This window comes from Lepidochelys kempii, chromosome 1, assembly GCF_965140285.1.
Source record: "Lepidochelys kempii isolate rLepKem1 chromosome 1, rLepKem1.hap1, whole genome shotgun sequence".
NCBI lineage: Eukaryota > Metazoa > Chordata > Testudines > Cheloniidae > Lepidochelys > Lepidochelys kempii.
Genome location: NC_136380.1, coordinates 352438443 through 352454489, shown reverse-complemented (window position 1 = coordinate 352454489; position 16047 = coordinate 352438443). Strand labels below are relative to the sequence as shown.

Sequence of the window (16047 nt, the reverse complement as noted above, 5' to 3'; positions counted from 1 at the left end):
ATAGACCGCCGGGATCCGATGTGGATATGGATAAAGAACTCTTTAATGTTTTTAATGGAGTAAATATTAATGGGAATTGTATGATCATGGGAGACTTTAACCTCCCAGATAGAGACTGGAGGACGAGTGCTTGTAATAATAACAGGGCTCAGATTTTCCTAGATGCGATAGCTGATGGATTCCTTCAGCAAGTAGTTCCTGAACCAACAAGAGGGGATGCCATTTTAGATTTGGTTTTGATGAGTAGTGAAGACCTCATAGAAGTAATGGTTGTAGGGGACAGCCTTAGTTCAAGTGATCATGAGCTAACTCAGTTCAAACTAAATGGAAGGATAAACAAAAATAGATCTGTGACTAGGGTTTTTGATTTCAAAAGAGCTAACTTTAAAAAATTAAGGAAATTAGTTAGGGAAGTGGATTGGACTGAAGAACTTGTGGATCTAAAGGAGGAGGTGGCCTGGAATTACTTCAAGTCAAAGCTGCAGAAGCTATCGGAAGCCTGCATCCCAAGGAAGGGGGGAAAATTCATAGGCAGGAGTTATAGACCAAGCTGGATGAGCAAGCATCACAGAGAGGTGATTAAGAAAAAGCAGAAAGCCTACAGGGAGTGGAAGATGGGAGGGATCAGCAAGGAAAGCTACCTTATTGAGGACAGAACGTGTAGTGATAAAGTGAGAAAGGCCAAAAGCCATGTAGAGTTGGACCTTGCAAAGGGAATTAAAACCAATAGTTAAAGGTTCTATAGCCATATAAATAAGAAGAAAACAAAGAAAGAAGAAGTGGGACCGCTAAACACCAAGGATGGAGTGGAGGTTAAGGATAATCTAAGCATGGTCCAGTATCTAAACAAAATACTTTGCCTCAGTCTTTAATAAGGCTAATGAGGATCTTAGGGATAATGGTAGAATGACAAATGGGAAGGAGGATATGGAGGTAGATATTACCACATCCGAGGTAGAAGCGAAACTCGAACAGTTTAATGGGACTAAATCAGGGGGCCCAGATAATCTTCATCGAAGGAAGGAGATTCCACCACCTCCCTAGGTAACGCATTCCAGTGCTTCACCACCCTCCTAGTGAAATAGTGTTTCCTAACTTGCAGCCTAAACCTCCCCCACTGCAGCTTGAGACCATTGCTCCTTGTTCTGTCATCTGCTACCACTGAGAACAGTCTAGATCCATCCTCTTTGGAAGCCCCTTTCAGGTAGTTGAAAGCAGCTATCAAATCCCGCCTCATTCTTCTCTTCTGCAGACTAAATATCCCCAGTTCCCTCAGCCTCTCCTCATAACTCATGTGTTCCAGTCCCCTAATCATTTTTGTTGCCCTCCTCTGGACGCTTTCCAATTTTTCCACATCCTTCTTGTAGTGTGGGGCCCCAAACTGGACACAGTACTCCAGATGAGGCCTCACCAATGTCAAATAGAGGGGAACGATCACGTCCCTCCATCTGCTGGCAATGCCCCTACTTATACAGCACAAAATGCTGTTAGCCTTCTTGGCAACAAGGGCATGCTGTTGACTCATATCCAGCTTCTCATCCACTGTAACCCCTAGGTCCTTTTCTGCAGAACTGCTGCCGAGCCATTCGGTCCCTAGTCTGTAGCGGTGCATTGGATTCTTCCGTCCTAAGTGCAGGACCCTGCACTTGTCCTTGTTGAACCTCATCAGATTTCTTTTGGCCCAATCCTCCAATTTGTCTAGGTCCCTCTGTATCCTATCCCTACCCTCCAGCGTATCTACCTCTCCTCCCAGTTTAGTATCATCCGCAAATTTGCTGAGAGTGCAATCCACACCATCCTCCAGATCATTTATGAAGATATTGAACAAAACCGGCTCCAGGACCGACCCTTGGGGCACTCCACTTGAGACCGGCTGCCAACTAGACGTGGAGCCATTGATCACTACCCGTTGAGCCCGACAATCTAGCCAGCTTTCTATCCACCTTACAGTCCATTCATCCAGCCCATACTTCTTTAACTTGCTGACAAGAATACTGTGGGAGACCGTGCCAAAAGCTTTGCTAAAGTCAAGAAACAACACGTCCACTGCTTTCCCCTCATCCATAGAGCCAGTTATCTCGTCATAGAGGGCAATTAGATGAGTCAGGCATGACTTGCCCCTGGTGAATCCATGCTGGCTGTTCCTGATCACTTTCCTCTCCTCTAAGTGCTTCAGAATTGATTCCTTGAGGACCTGCTCCCCGATTTTTCCAGGGACTGAGGTGAGGCTGACCAGTCTGTAGTTCCCCGGGTTCTCTGTCTTCCCTTTTTTAATGATGGGCACTGCATTAGCCTTTTTCCAATTGTCCGGGACCTCCCCTGATTGCCATGAATTTTCAAAGCTAAACCCAGCCCCACCCTTACTTCCCTCCTGCTTCTGGCTTCAGATCTGGCCCCCATTATTCAGGTGCCCAGCACTGAAGGCGGTACCCCCCCGTGCAGCAGCGTGGACACAAAGAGAGCGATACGTCCCGTGCCACTCCTCTGTCCGTGCCGCTGGCTACAGCGCTGCCTTCAGAGGTGGGTGGACAGCCAGTGGCCACTGCCGCCTGGCCGCCCATCTCTGAGGGCCGCGCCACGTCGAGAAGCAGTGCAGAAGAAATAGCAGCCGTACCTCCCTCCCTGCCTTCCGCGCTGCCGTGGGCAGGGGCACCGAAGGAAGTGCGGCCTCGCCGTACAACGCCACCCTTACTTTTGAGCTCCTGCTGGCCGCGGTGCTGCTTTCCGAGCTGGTGGCCAGCCGGCAGCCACTGCTCTCCAGCCACCCAGCTCTGGGCGCAGAAGTCAGGGTGCGATATAATACCTCGCCACCTGGACGTCCGAGCTGTTGCTAATGGCGGCGCTGCCTTCAGAGCTGGGCAGACATCCAGCGGCCGCCACGCTCCAGCCGTCCAGCTCCGAAGGAGCCCACAAATAAGGCTGGCGTGGCCTACCCGTGCTTCTGCGCAGCTGATGATGGCGGCGCTGCCTTCAGAGCACGGCGGACGGAGAGCAGTGGCTGCTTGCCAGGGCGTTCACGTTGTTTGCGGTGTGGGAGAACTATTCTTTTAATCCCATTCCCGTCCCATGGGGTGGAATGGCAGGATTAAAAAAAGGTCCCACTCAGGACTCTAGTCAGGGGTTCCAATATGGTTGCTCATCCCGGGTGCTAAAATTCCTAGTTATGGCACTGTTTGTGGGCACCCTGTCTGCGGGAGCTGGCAAAAGCCCCGTATCATGGCCTTGATGCCATGGCCATGCCTGACTATTGCCGTCTCAGTCACCTTAGCCAAAACCTGAGAGTGCTTTCGCTGGGAGAAAACCACACGGAGATCCTGATCTTGAGCACTGGCCCAGACGCTTTAGAAATGTTGTCGGCTTTGACTCCAGCCAGGACCGTGGTCTGGGTGGCCGGTGGCTGAGAAGACGGTGCTGGGGTAGTTCACACAGCTCCTCCTGGCTGTGGGGCAGGAGTGGTTAGTGCGGCCTGTCCCCAAGGTACTGGCTGATGTGGCGAGCCTGGGGGAGAATTATAAGGCAGCTGCTGAATCTCTGAGGCCTGAAGCCATGGTAGGGAATTCTGGGACATGTCCTGGAAGCCGCCAAAGCCAGCATAAGTCACGTAGTGTCCAGAATGACACTGTGTTGACTCTCTATGTCAACCTAAGCGCCACGCCCTCTGCGGATGTGGAGTTATTAAGTCGGCGTAGTGGGTGAGTGACATCGCTGGGAGAAACGTTTTAGTGTAGATGCTTACAGGGTTAGGTTGACCTAAGCAGCCTTGCGTCGACCTAACTTGGCCGTGTAGACCATGCCTTACGCCATCACGGTTAACATAACCTGAGACCACGGGGTTCCGGTGTTCTCGGTAAGATTAATTCATGCAGCGTCCTACAAGCATTTCATAAAGTCTGAACACGACACACGTTCTTGTAGCTATAACACCTCGTGTAACAACACGAACCCCCGGATGCGCCGGACTGGTTGCCAGCTATGCATTAGTCAGTGTTCAGTGGGGCCCGGAGCCGTGGCCTGAGTTGGCATCCGCTCTGCCTGCGTCACAAAGCCTCGTAGAAAAGGTGCCTTTCCCAAACTCTTGGTGTTTTGAACAACTATTTAAAGCCACCACTAAACACAAAGCAGAAGCCAGCAGTGGCCTTGCACTGCACAGCAGCAGCTGGCCAAGGCTAACGCAAAGGCCAAGCCATACTGAGCTGTATTGGACCGCAGGGAGAGTCAGGGGAAGCTGGCTATCCCAGAGAGCAGCGAGATCCTCCCCCCTGCCAGGGCAAGGAGCCAGCACTTTCTTATCTCAGCTCATTGTCCTCTCGGTCTGTTGCTCACTCAGGGTCGGTCCTAACTGGTCACGACGGTTGCATGACTAAGGGAATTGCAATTGTGGCAGCAACTGTCACCTCTTAATGGGGCAATAAAATGGCACCTCCCATAACGGTCTGTGCAGGGGAGCTCTGGGCCTGACTCCTCGGCCCGTATCCCTAGCAGCGTGGGGTGGGTGCTGATCAGGACGGGGAGAGGCTGGCTCCCTGTCGGATGTTCTAGAAGAGATGTGGGGCACTGGGAGGGCAGGATCTGGTGCCCATCACAGGCCTGTGGTGCTGCCTGAGAGGGATGGCGAAAGCCACCTCAGTGCAATGCCCCTGCTCCATCTGGGAGGTGGGACAGCAGGACCCTCTGGTCAGTCGTACCTGGTGCTGGGGAGTAACTTGAGTATGGCTGGCCCTGGAGCCTGGGCAGGAAGAGATCGGCCCTCAGAGCTCCCAGTGCCAGGTGGTGGGGCCCTGGCCTGTCTGCATAATTGAATCAGCTCCCGAACTCTGGGGACCTTGGGCTGTTCCCACCACTAACCAGGACACCCTGGTCTCCTCAGCGACTCCCAGAGGGGCTGTTCCAGGAATCAGTCCCTTATGGCTATGAGCGATGAGGGTGGGTGACATTTGCCCTGTAACACAACGTGGGTGTCAAACAGCCAGCAAATGAATGACAGCTCCATGCAGAGGCAGAGCTTGAGCAAGTTTTTGGGGAGGAAAAGGTTTTCAGCAGAAACCCTGGGGCAGCAGGATATTACAGCACCTGACCCCTGGGACGGGAACTTTCCCATGTCCCCTTAGTTAGCCATAGGAACCACATTGATGTCATGAAACAGCCTGCTAGATGGAATTGTCTCAGCCAATAAGAGCCCAGATATACTCATCTCTTACATTGCTATAGAAATACCTGCTCTTCCATGATAGAATGTTAATTAGCAGCTGTTAAAGAGAATAATTTTTAATTCAGCAGCACTGGATAATTGGCACCCAAGTGTATTAAAAGACATGGCCAAGGAGCTGTCTGAAGCACTAATGTTGATTTTTAAGAAATGTTGAAACACTGAGGAACTTTTTGGAGGACTGGAGGAAAGCGAATCTTGTGCCAATATTTAAGAAGGGAAATGGGATGCCCTGGGTAACTATATGTCAGTTAGCCTGACACTGATTGGGGGCAAAATAATGGAAAGACTGTTCTAGGGTGCTGTCATAAATATAAAGGGAAGGGTAAACCCCTTTGAAATCCCTCCTGGCCAGGGGAAAGCTCCTCTCACCTGTAAAGCGTTAAGAAGCTAAAGGTAACCTCGCTGGCACCTGACCAAAATGACCAATGAGGAGACAAGATACTTTCAAAAGGTGGGAGGAGGGAGAGAAACAAAGGGTCTGTGTCTGTCTATATGCCGGTCTTTACCGGGGATAGACCAGGAATGGAGTCTTAGAACTTTTAGTAAGTAATCTAGCTAGGTATGTGTTAGATTATGATTTCTTTAAATGGCTGAGAAAAGAATTGTGCTGAATAGAATAACTATTTCTGTCTATGTATCTTTTTTGTAACTTAAGGTTTTGCCTAGAGGGGTTCTCTATGTTTTTGAATCTAATTACCCTGTAAGATATCTACCATCCTGATTTTACAGGGGGGATTTCTTTATTTCTATTTACTTCTATTTTTTATTAAAAGTCTTCTTGTAAAAAACTGAATGCTTTTTCATTGTTCTGAGATCCAAGGGTTTGGGTCTGTGGTCACCTATGCAAATTGGTGAGGCTTTTTATCCAACATTTCCCAGAAAAGGGGGGGTGCAAGTGTTGGGAGGATTGTTCATTGTTCTTAAGATCGAAGGGTCTGGGTCTGTAGTCACCTAGGCAAATTGGTGAGGCTTTTTACCAAACCTTGTCCAGGAAGTGGGGTGCAAGGTTTTGGGAAGTATTTTGGGGGGAAGGACGCGTCCAAATAGCTCTTCCCCAGTAACCAGTATTAGTTTGGTGGTGGTAGCGGCCAGTCCAAGGACAACGGGTGGAATATTTTGTACCTTGGGGAAGTTTTGACCTAAGCTGGTAAAGATAAGCTTAGGAGGTTTTTCATGCAGGTCCCCACATCTGTACCCTAGAGTTCAGAGTGGGGGAGGAACCTTGACAGGTGCAAACAATAAAGAATCAAGGCATGGCAGCATAATTACTGGCAATTAGCATGGGATTTTGTTAAGATTACAAATATGGTTGATAAAGGTAACTGTGTTGACATGAAAGACTTCGACTGTGTAAGGTATTTGGCTTAGTCCCAATGGACATTCTGATTAAAAACCTACTACAATATAAAACCGTCAATGTCACTCATACTAAATATGGTAAGAACTGGCTAACTAATAGATCCCAGAAGGTAACTGTCAATGGGGAATCACCATCCACCAGGGGTGTATGTAGCAGGGTCTTGCAGGGATCAGTTCTCAACCCTATGACAATCAATATCTTCTGCAATGATCTGGAAGATAATCTAAAATCACTGCTGGTGATATTAGCAGGTGAGAGAAGAATTGGTGGAGCGGTAAATAATGGTGGGGACGGGTCAGTTCTACAGATCTGCTCTAGTGAAACCAGACGCTCTGGGCCGGACACAGAACTCACTGGTGGGGTCTCTGGCCCATGTGACGCAGGAGATCAGACGAGATGATCACAATGGTCCCTTCTGGCTGTAACATCTGTGAAAACCAAGGCTCCCAGCCTGCCCCAGGCCCCTCGCAGGCCTTTGGGTCAGCGACTCTGAGCCTGTGTCCAAGTCCCTGGATAACAGACCCTGAGTCAACAGCCTCTTCCCCAGCACGGTCTGTAACAGGCAGCCCCGGCTCCTCATTCCACTGGCGCCATCGCTGTACGGTTTGGGTTATCGCCCCTCCCCCCATTCCCCACCTCCCGTCGTCGTTAGCAAACACAAGTGAACTGTGGGGGGAGAGACCCGGGAGGAGAGGCTGAGGGAACTGGGATTGTTTAGCCTGCAGAAGAGAAGAATGAGGGGGGATTTGATAGCTGCTTTCAACTACCTGAAAGGGGGTTCCAAAGAGGATGGCTCTAGACTGTTCTCAATGGTAGCAGATGACAGAACGAGGAGTAATGGTCTCAAGTTGCAGTGGGGGAGGTTTAGGTTGGATATTAGGAAAAACTTTTTCACTAAGAGGGTGGTGAAACACTGGAATGCGTTACCTAGGGAGGTGGTAGAATCTCCTTCCTTAGAGGTTTTTAAGGTCAGGCTTGACAAAGCCCTGGCTGGGATGATTTAACTGGGAATTGGTCCTGCTTTGAGCAGGGGGTTGGACTAGATGACCTTCTGGGGTCCCTTCCAACCCTGATATTCTATGATTCTATGATTTACAGCACTTGGGGTGAGTCTGATTCCTGTCACAGGAGTCACTCAGGGCTTGGGGGCTCAGGGCAGGTGTATATGGTGGTGGCAGGTGCCTTGTGAGGGGTGCTCAGGGACACGAGTGGGTGGATGCGGGGGCTGTGAGACAGCTGTGCGGGGGTGGATTGCTCACCGCTGGGTGCTCAGGGACAGGTGTGGGTGGTTGCTGGGTGCTCACCTCTGGGTGCTTGGGAACGGGGGGGGGGGCGGTGGGTCACTCAGGCAGGAAGTTACAGGAAGTTAAACCATTGCTGTGTCCCCCACCCCATGCTCTCTCTGCAGGAATCCTGCCCCATGTGCCCCTCTGGGCCGTCCGTCTGCCTCAGCCCCTGCCCCAGGGCCCCCTCCCCAGCGCCAGGCAGTGACTCAGCAGAGATAACGCTGGCCCCACAAGCCACTCCAGGGCACCGCAGGGGGCAGCAGGAAGCTGAGCAGAAGCAGGGGGCAGATTGCCATCTCTTATCTGTGTCTTCACTCGGTTTGAACTGTCACATCTGGTCCCATTTCCAAATTCACCCTCCCCCCGCCGGGCTATAAACTCCCCGAGGACCCAGCACCTGGCACAGTACCCCAGTGCTCTGGACCAGCTGCCTAGACCGACCGACAGACAGACAGACAGGTGAGTCCCTGCCCCCTCCTTCCTTCTCCCCTCCACGCTGGGTGCTGGGCACTCAGTGGCAGCCAATCGCTGGGATGAGGTCTGGCGGCCAGACTTGCCCTGTGTGAGCTGCCTGGGCCCTGGGACAGGGTCCACCCGGCTCTCCACCCCCCACAGCCCTGCCCCACACCCGACATGGACCGGAGCTGAGCATCCTGTCCCAGAGAGCGGTGCCAAGGGCCCCATGCTCCCCGGCTGGCACTGAACCGGGTGTCTCCCCCTTTGTGAGTCCTGGCACATCACCCCCTGCAGGGTGGCACCTGGCCCTCATCCCCCTTTGGCCCTCCCCCACCCCAGGGATGTTTCATAAGCCCTCCCAGCCCCCACTCCGATGGAGCAGGGAGGGTGCGGGAAACCCCCATAGCAGATCAGGGAGGGCAGGAAGGGTGGGAGAAGCCCCCACAGCTGAGGAGGCCTGCATGGCAGGGAGCTGACAAACAGTCTAATCTCCAGCTAAGCTCACCCTTGCTGCGGCCGTGCGGTAACACAGAGGCCCTAAATGCCGACATCTAGGAACACACAACACAGGCCAGACTTACAGGATGGGGGCCTCTGTCTTGGGAACCAGGAACTCTGTAAAAGATTTGGGGGTGGGGCTGGATAACCAGCTGAACATGAGCTCCCATTGCAATGCTGTGGCCGAAAGGACTAATGCAAACCTGGGATACAAAACCAGGGGAATCGGAAGTGGGAGCAAAGAGGTTATTCTACGTCTGTTTTTGGCACTGGTGCGACTGCTGGTGGGATCCTGTGCCCAGTTCTGGTGTCCATGGTTCAAGAAGGATGTTGATAATTTGGAGAGGGGTCAGAGAAGAGCCAAGGGAAGGATTAAAGGATTAGAGAACCTGCCTTATCTGTTTAGCTGAACAAAAAGAAGGTTAAGGGGGGACTTAATTCCAGTCTATAAATACCTACATGGGGAACAGATATTTAGCAACGGGCTCACCAGTCTTGCAGACAAAGGTGGAACATGATCCAATGGCTGGGAGCTGAAGCTAGACAAATTCAGACTGGAAAGGAGGCAGAAATTGTTACCAGTGAGAGTAACTGGAACAACTTCCTCAGGGTCGTGGTGGATTCTCCATCATGGGCAATTTAAAAATCAACATTGGAAGTTTTTCTAAAAGCTCTGCTCTAGGCATTATTGTGGGGCAGGTCTCTGGCCTGTGTTTTACAGGGGGGTCAGCCCAGGTGATCACAATGGTCCTTCCTGGCCTTGCAATCTATGCATAAAATTCACATTAGGAGTCAGCTGGTGCTTGGAAATGAGATGAGTGAAGTTGCCAGGTGTCATGCTTCAAAGGGTCGGTGCTATGCCCGGCCTATAAACAGTCTCAGTCGCCCCAGATACAAGCAGCCAAGCAACAGAAATGTGAGAACAGAATCACTTCGGGTGCAAGTCTTACGCGGCTTTCATTTGGCCATGGTCAGCACCTACATACCCTGGTAATGGGCTCCCTTGAAATGCAGCAGAGAGACAGACACGAGGGAGCGTGGGCAGCCCAGAACAGGGCCAATACCTTGGACGCCGGCAGCGGCCTCAAGTTATAACCCAATTCTCACGGGCCTGATTGTCCCTGGCACCACACGTCACCATTTACACCAGCGCCCGGTACGTGTAAATCATCACCCAGGGAGGATGGTGCATTCCAGAGTCTCTTTGCACAGGTGTAAATGACAACACCCAATGCAGGGCATTGATGAGCCAAGCACAGGGTGCGTGATGGGCCAAGTGCTTCCTTGGGCTTGAGGGCCAGGAATTAGAAGTTGCCATTTTACCCTGCACTGATGAGGGCTTGATCCCGAGCTAGTGTGACTCCCATGGAGCTGCGGCTAGTTTACACTCGGTGCGGTTCTAGCCCCGGTGATTCTAACAAATCTGAGCAACGCCCACCCGCTGGGGGTCTGACCCCAGTGGACAGGACAAGGAGTAATGGTCTCAAGTTGCAGTGGGGGAGGTTTAGGTTGGATCTTTGGAAAAACTTTTTCACTAGGAGGGTGGTGAAACACTGGAATGCGGTGCCTAGGGAGGTGGTGGAATCTCCTTCCTTAGAAGTTTTTAAGGTCAGGCTTGACAAAGCCCTGGCTGGGATGATTTAATTGGGGATTGGTTCTGCTTTTGAGCAGGGGGTTGGACTAGATGACCTCCTGAGGTCCCTTCCAACCCTGATATTCTATGATTCTATGATTCAATCACCCTACACCAGACCGTACCCACTAGGGATCCCGCCCACCGACTTCAGGGGGACTCCAGCTGATTTACACTCCCTGGGGATCTGCCCGGAACTTTTCAGTCAGGGCCAGGGCACGAGGGCTCCCTGCAGCCACATTGATCTCAGTCCTGACAGATGGGGTGAGGGGGCTGGGGGCGGGGGGGGAGGAAATAGCTTTCATTTTATCTGTTATCTCAGCCCTGACAAACGCTTTCTCCTGGTCACAGGGACTGTCTCAGGTTCTTGTGGCCCATCTCCCTGGTGTGTTTTCCCCCCAGGGGAAGCGAGAAGATGCGGCCAGTCGCCTACTTCAGCCTCTGTCTCCTCGGCTGCCTGATCTTTAGCCCCTTGCTGGAAGGTGAGTCCCTGCCCGGCCCCCAGTGCTGGAGCCCCCAGGTGCTGTTTGCCCTCAATAGGAAGTGAATTCATTTCACTCAGGGGGCCCCAGCCCCACCATGTTGGAGAAGCCACCACAGCTGTGTCCCCAGAGCCCCTTCCCCACCAAGCCCATTAATCCAGACCCCACCCAGCAGCTCAGCACCTGCCTGAGGAGAGAGGCTGCTTCCTGCTGCCCCTGGCTTGAGTGCAGAGGGAATCCCTGAGACCTCCTGGGGCTGAGTGTGAGAGACAGGCTGGGAGCTAAACCTGCCCCCATCTCCTGCTGCTGCCTAGGGAATGACTTTCCTCACCGGGTGGGGGGTCGCGTCCTACCCAGGGAACAGAATGTGGGGAAAATGTCCCAAATGAGTCACTTCTCTTTTCACTGGGCTCAGAATGGTGCCTCTTCGTCAACTTGATCCCTCTGCTTTTGATAACCCAAAACCTTCCCTCTTTCTCCCCTCCAAAGAAAAATCTGGGGATCACAGACTATTTCTCTCCCCCTGAACCCCTTCCTTACATAGCCCCACAAATCTCTGCAGTTACTCCACATACTGCTAATCCCTCCCACACCCATCTGTTAGTAGCTCTCTGCCTTCCCTTCCCTCTATGGGTCCTCAGCTATCAGAGAATCATAGAAATGTGGGGCTGGAAGGGGCCTCCAGAGGTCACCTAGTCCAGGCCCACCCCCCATACTGAGGCAGGACCAAGCAAATCTACATCATCCCTGACAGGTGTCTGTCCAACCTGGTCTTAAAAACCTTCAGTGACAAGGAATCCACAACCTCCCTTGGGAGCCTGTTCCAGAGCTTCCCTGCCCTGCGAGTTAGAGAGTTTCTCCTAATATCTGACCTAACTCTCCCTTGCTGCAGATTAAGTCCACTGCTGCTTGTCCTGCCTTCACTGGACATGGAGGCAATTGATCACCGTCCTCTTTATGACACCCCTGAACATACATGAAGACTGTTCTCAGGTCGCCCTTAGTCTCTTTTCTCAAGGCTAAACATGCCCAGTTTGTTTGACCTTTCCCCATAGCTCAGATTCTCTCAACCTTTCATCATTTCTGTTGCTCTCCTCTGGACTCTCTCCATCTTATCCACGTCTTTCTGAAAGTGCGGTGCCCAGACCTGGACACAGAACTCCGGCTGAGACCTCGCCAGTGCCGAGCCAAGCAGGACAATGACCTCCTGCGTCTTACACACAACACTCCTGTTAACACACCTGTGACAGTCCTCGCTCGGGGGTTAGTCGGTAGGGGAACGTTCCCTAGTGGTCAGGGCTTAGGCACGTGACGTGCAGGGGGTTTGTTGGCAGGGGGGCCCAGGCCCTCCCACTACACCGGGCTCCAACCCAGGGCCCTTTGGGGGCTCTCAGTTATCTGACAACCAGGGCAGCTTAAGGCTGCCCTCCCTGGGCCAATTCCTACCACCCCCTCCCCGTGATTGTCCCCAGGACACTGTCTGGGTTTGGATGGTGTGAACAGTGTCCGTTCACCACCGAGCACCTTCTGGTGGCTGCGTGCAGGCGGTAGCTCTCTTCCTCTCTCACGTTGGCATCTGCCTCCTCCTGCAATATGGCCCCCTCCTGGGCCCGATCAGCCCTAGGGTCTTCCCCTTCTAGGGCCGTCCAAGCCAAGTGCAGGGGAATTAGCAAAACTCAGAGTCCGTGGGAGAGGGGAATACTCCGCTCCCAGGCTGCTTCTGTAATAGGTCCTCCCTTCCCTCAGTGAGGATATGGACAGTTGTCGAGGGGAGAGATTCTGCCTTTCCCTTAGCTCAGCTCCCCTCTGCTGGAGCGGCAGGTCACAGGTCTGCTCTCTTCCCTGGGCTACCACCAACTGAGCTGCTCCCCTTCCCTTTAACTCCTCCTCCAGTTGGAGCATTTCCTACAGGTGTGGTGGAGCCGCAAGTTCCCTAACCTCTGTTTGCGCACGGTGGGGTTTGTATACCCCGTCACAGCACCCCAGGGTGATATCAGCCGCCTTCTCAACTGCATCACACTGTTGACTCATACTCAGTTTGTGACCCACTCGAACCTCGAGATCCTTCTCAGCAGCGCTATTGCCTAGCCAGTTAGTCCCCATTCTGTGCTTGTGCATTTGATTCTTCCTTCCGAAGGGAAGAACTTCGCACTTGTCTTTATTGAATTTCATCTTGTCGATTTCAGACCAATTCTCCAACTTGTCAAGGTCATTTTTAATTCTAATCCTGTCCTCCGAAGTGCTAGCAACCCCTCCCAGCTTGGAGTCATCCATTGTGAAGTCCATTGTGATTATTGTGCTGCTGTAATTTCTACTCTTCCTTAGAATCATGAAATCTTTCATTTCATGGTCACTTTCACCCAATTATCTTCACTTCAGATTCTCAACCAATTCCTCCCCGTTAGTCAGAATTAAGTCTAACATGGCTTTTCTTCTTTTTACTTTCTGCGCTTTGGGAAATAGATGTTATCTCCAATACATTCTAAGAATGTTTTTTAAAATTTTATGTTTTGCCATATTGCTTTTCCAACAGATATCTAGGAAGCTGAAGTCCCCCCATTAGTACCAGGGGTCTTGTCTTTTGGATATTTCTGTTATTTGTTCTAGAAATACCCCATCCACCTCCTTCTCCCCCTGATTTGGTGATCTAGAGTAGATCCCTACCATGACATCACCCCTCTTTTTTCCCCCTTTTATCTTTACCCGGAGACTTTCAGTTGGTCTGTCTCTCACCTTCTGGACCTCAGAACAAGTATATACATTCTTGATGTCTAATACAAAATCTCCTCCCTTTTTTCTCTGACTGTCTTTCTTGAACAAGCCATACCTCTCTATGCCAGTATTCCAGTCATGAGATCTATCCCACCAAGTCCCTGTGAGGCCAGCTAAGTCATGATTTAGCTTATATACTCATACTTCCTGTTCTTCTGTTTATTCCCCATACTCCTTGCGTTTGTGTATAGACACCTGAGATGCAGAGCAGATTCCCACCCTGTTATCCCTCTTGTTGCTCCTATGACCCCATTGTAATTTTCCATTTCCCCTCCCCCAACATTTAATCTTCTGTTAAGGTCACCTGTGGGATTTTGTCACTGCCCCTTTTCAGCCCAGTTTAAAGCCCTCCTCAGTAGGTTGGCAAATCAGTGTGTGGCGTCCCTTCATCCTCTAATATACTACAATGCCCCCAACCTCCCCTCTGCTCCCAGTCCCACCAGTGTCCCCATGACACCCAGTGCTGCCCACCTCACCCCATAACCCCCTGTATACTTTGACTCAACCCCCTTGCTACCCCGCCCCATCAGGTTCCCCAGTGCCCCTGCACAGAAGATAGGAGGCGACCATCTTCCTTGAGGGCAGCCCAGCTCCTGTCCCCCCGGGAAGGGAGACAGTGGTAATGTTCACTAGGACAGCCTCACTGCCACAGACAGAGGGGGCAAGGGGGGGGCAGCCGGTTTCACTGAGTGGCTTCAGCTCCATGGAAAGTAGCAGGAGACAGTGGCCATTTTGAGAGAAGGCAAACGTTCCGAGGATTGTTGAGATCTGCAGGAGCTGGAATGATGGCAACTGACAGCTCCGATCCCATTCTCTTCTCCGAAACAGCCTCTCCCCGCCATTTCCTCTCTCCCCATCCCGCCTCCTCTCTCGGATCAGGAGCCGAGGCCAGGTCCTGTCCCAGTGGCTGGCTGTACTACCATCACCATTGCTACGGGTTCTTCCCCGGAAAAACGACCTGGGCAGAGGCTGAGGTACCAGGCTCCTCTCAGGGGCCCCTGGGGACGTGTGGGTTAGTTGGGGGGGGGCTGGAGGGGTTGGTGGCGTCACCACTGGTCCCTGGGCCCAGGTGCTGGAACTAGGGCTACGGGCGGTGCAGCCGCACCCCCGGCTTGAAGTGGTTTCCATCACACCCAGGGTTCGCGGCTTGGTTCGGTGGCTCTCAGCACCCCCACTGTGCAGCTGTTCCAGCTGTCCCTGTCCGGGGGTGTCTCTCTGCAGCGGTGGGGTGGGGAGGCTGCAGAGGTGACGTGGCTGGTGCCAGGCCCTGGGGCTCGGGAACAGGCACCGAGAGGGGGCTCTCTCCTCACAGCCGTCCCTGCTCCTGCTGCAGCCTGGTGGGGCAGGACCCCACACCAGTGCCAAACAGCGCCCCCTGCAGGGGGGTAACAGGCCTCACCGATGTCCCTGCCACAGGTGGAGTGTCAGCATCAACGCAAGGGGGCCCACCTCGCCTCCATTCTCAATGAGGCAGAAGGGAACGTGGTGGCCAGATACATCAAGAAGACACGCTCCAAGGATTCTGTGTGGATCGGACTCCACAACCCCCAGCATGTGAGTGCCCAGAGCCGGCTTTGGCCTCTGGCAGCTGCTTCTCCTATTGGAGGTTTCCCAGGCACTCTGCAGAGACCATGCTCCATGGACCCTTCATAGGAGCTGCCAGGATCTCCCTCCCCCATTCCTTCTCCCCTTCTCCCTGTCATGGGCACCAGCATCTCCCACTGCACTCCACCTTTAACCCCTGCCCTCCTGCACCCTTTCCATCTCCATCCTACGTTGAGGTCTAACTCCCCTTTGGCTTTTCCCTTCTAAATACAGCCAGGCCCTGGTCTCCCTGGTCATCAAATGAACCTTTGACCTGAACCTGCCTCTCCAACTACTGCCCGATTTCCCTTCCCCTCTCCCACTTCATGCAATGTGCAGTGCCCTCCCCCCACATCCCATCTCCACTCCACCCTCACCAAGTTTTTTAGCGACTTTTTCCTGCCCAAAACTTGAGTCTCTGCTCCCCAGTGGCCTCTGGATTGCCCCTGACACTGCTGGTTGCTCCCTCAGCTTGGGGATCGTGTCATCACCTGCTTCCCCTTAGGAGAGCCCCCAGCTCCTTAGGGCAGGGAGATGAAGGGGGAGCAGTCACAGGCTGGGAAGGAGGCCCCAGATGGGGACGTAGCAGTTGCAAGTGTAACGCTTCTGCCAGGTGGAGTTGACAGCAACCAGGCCTGGGTTCAATATGTAGGGGTTCCTCTTAACAATATAACACAGAACTGGCTCGAGCCCCCACCTGGTAACCTGGGACAATTACACACCACCCCTGGGCACCTCTAAGAGGCCATACTTCTCCTCTCATACCC

The 16047-nt window shown here is 52.6% G+C and overlaps 1 protein-coding gene across 3 annotated transcripts in view; it reads left to right on the top strand.

Moving 5' to 3' along the window:
* Positions 1-16047, top strand: part of LOC140905542 (C-type lectin) — a 45040-nt gene that overhangs the window by 20524 nt on the left and 8469 nt on the right. Inside the window, exons 2-5 of one of the 3 annotated variants that reach the window (XM_073329040.1) lie at positions 7978-8314; positions 10845-10924; positions 14525-14670; positions 15113-15250. In XM_073329040.1, the coding sequence (XP_073185141.1) occupies positions 10858-10924; positions 14525-14670; positions 15113-15250 (351 nt within the window). In that variant the 5' untranslated portion in view covers positions 7978-8314; positions 10845-10857. Of the gene's footprint in view, positions 1-7977; positions 8315-10624; positions 10707-10793; positions 10925-14524; positions 14671-15112; positions 15251-16047 lie in introns of those variants that run through there. The other 2 variants (XM_073329037.1, XM_073329036.1) reach the window with 2 other exon arrangements.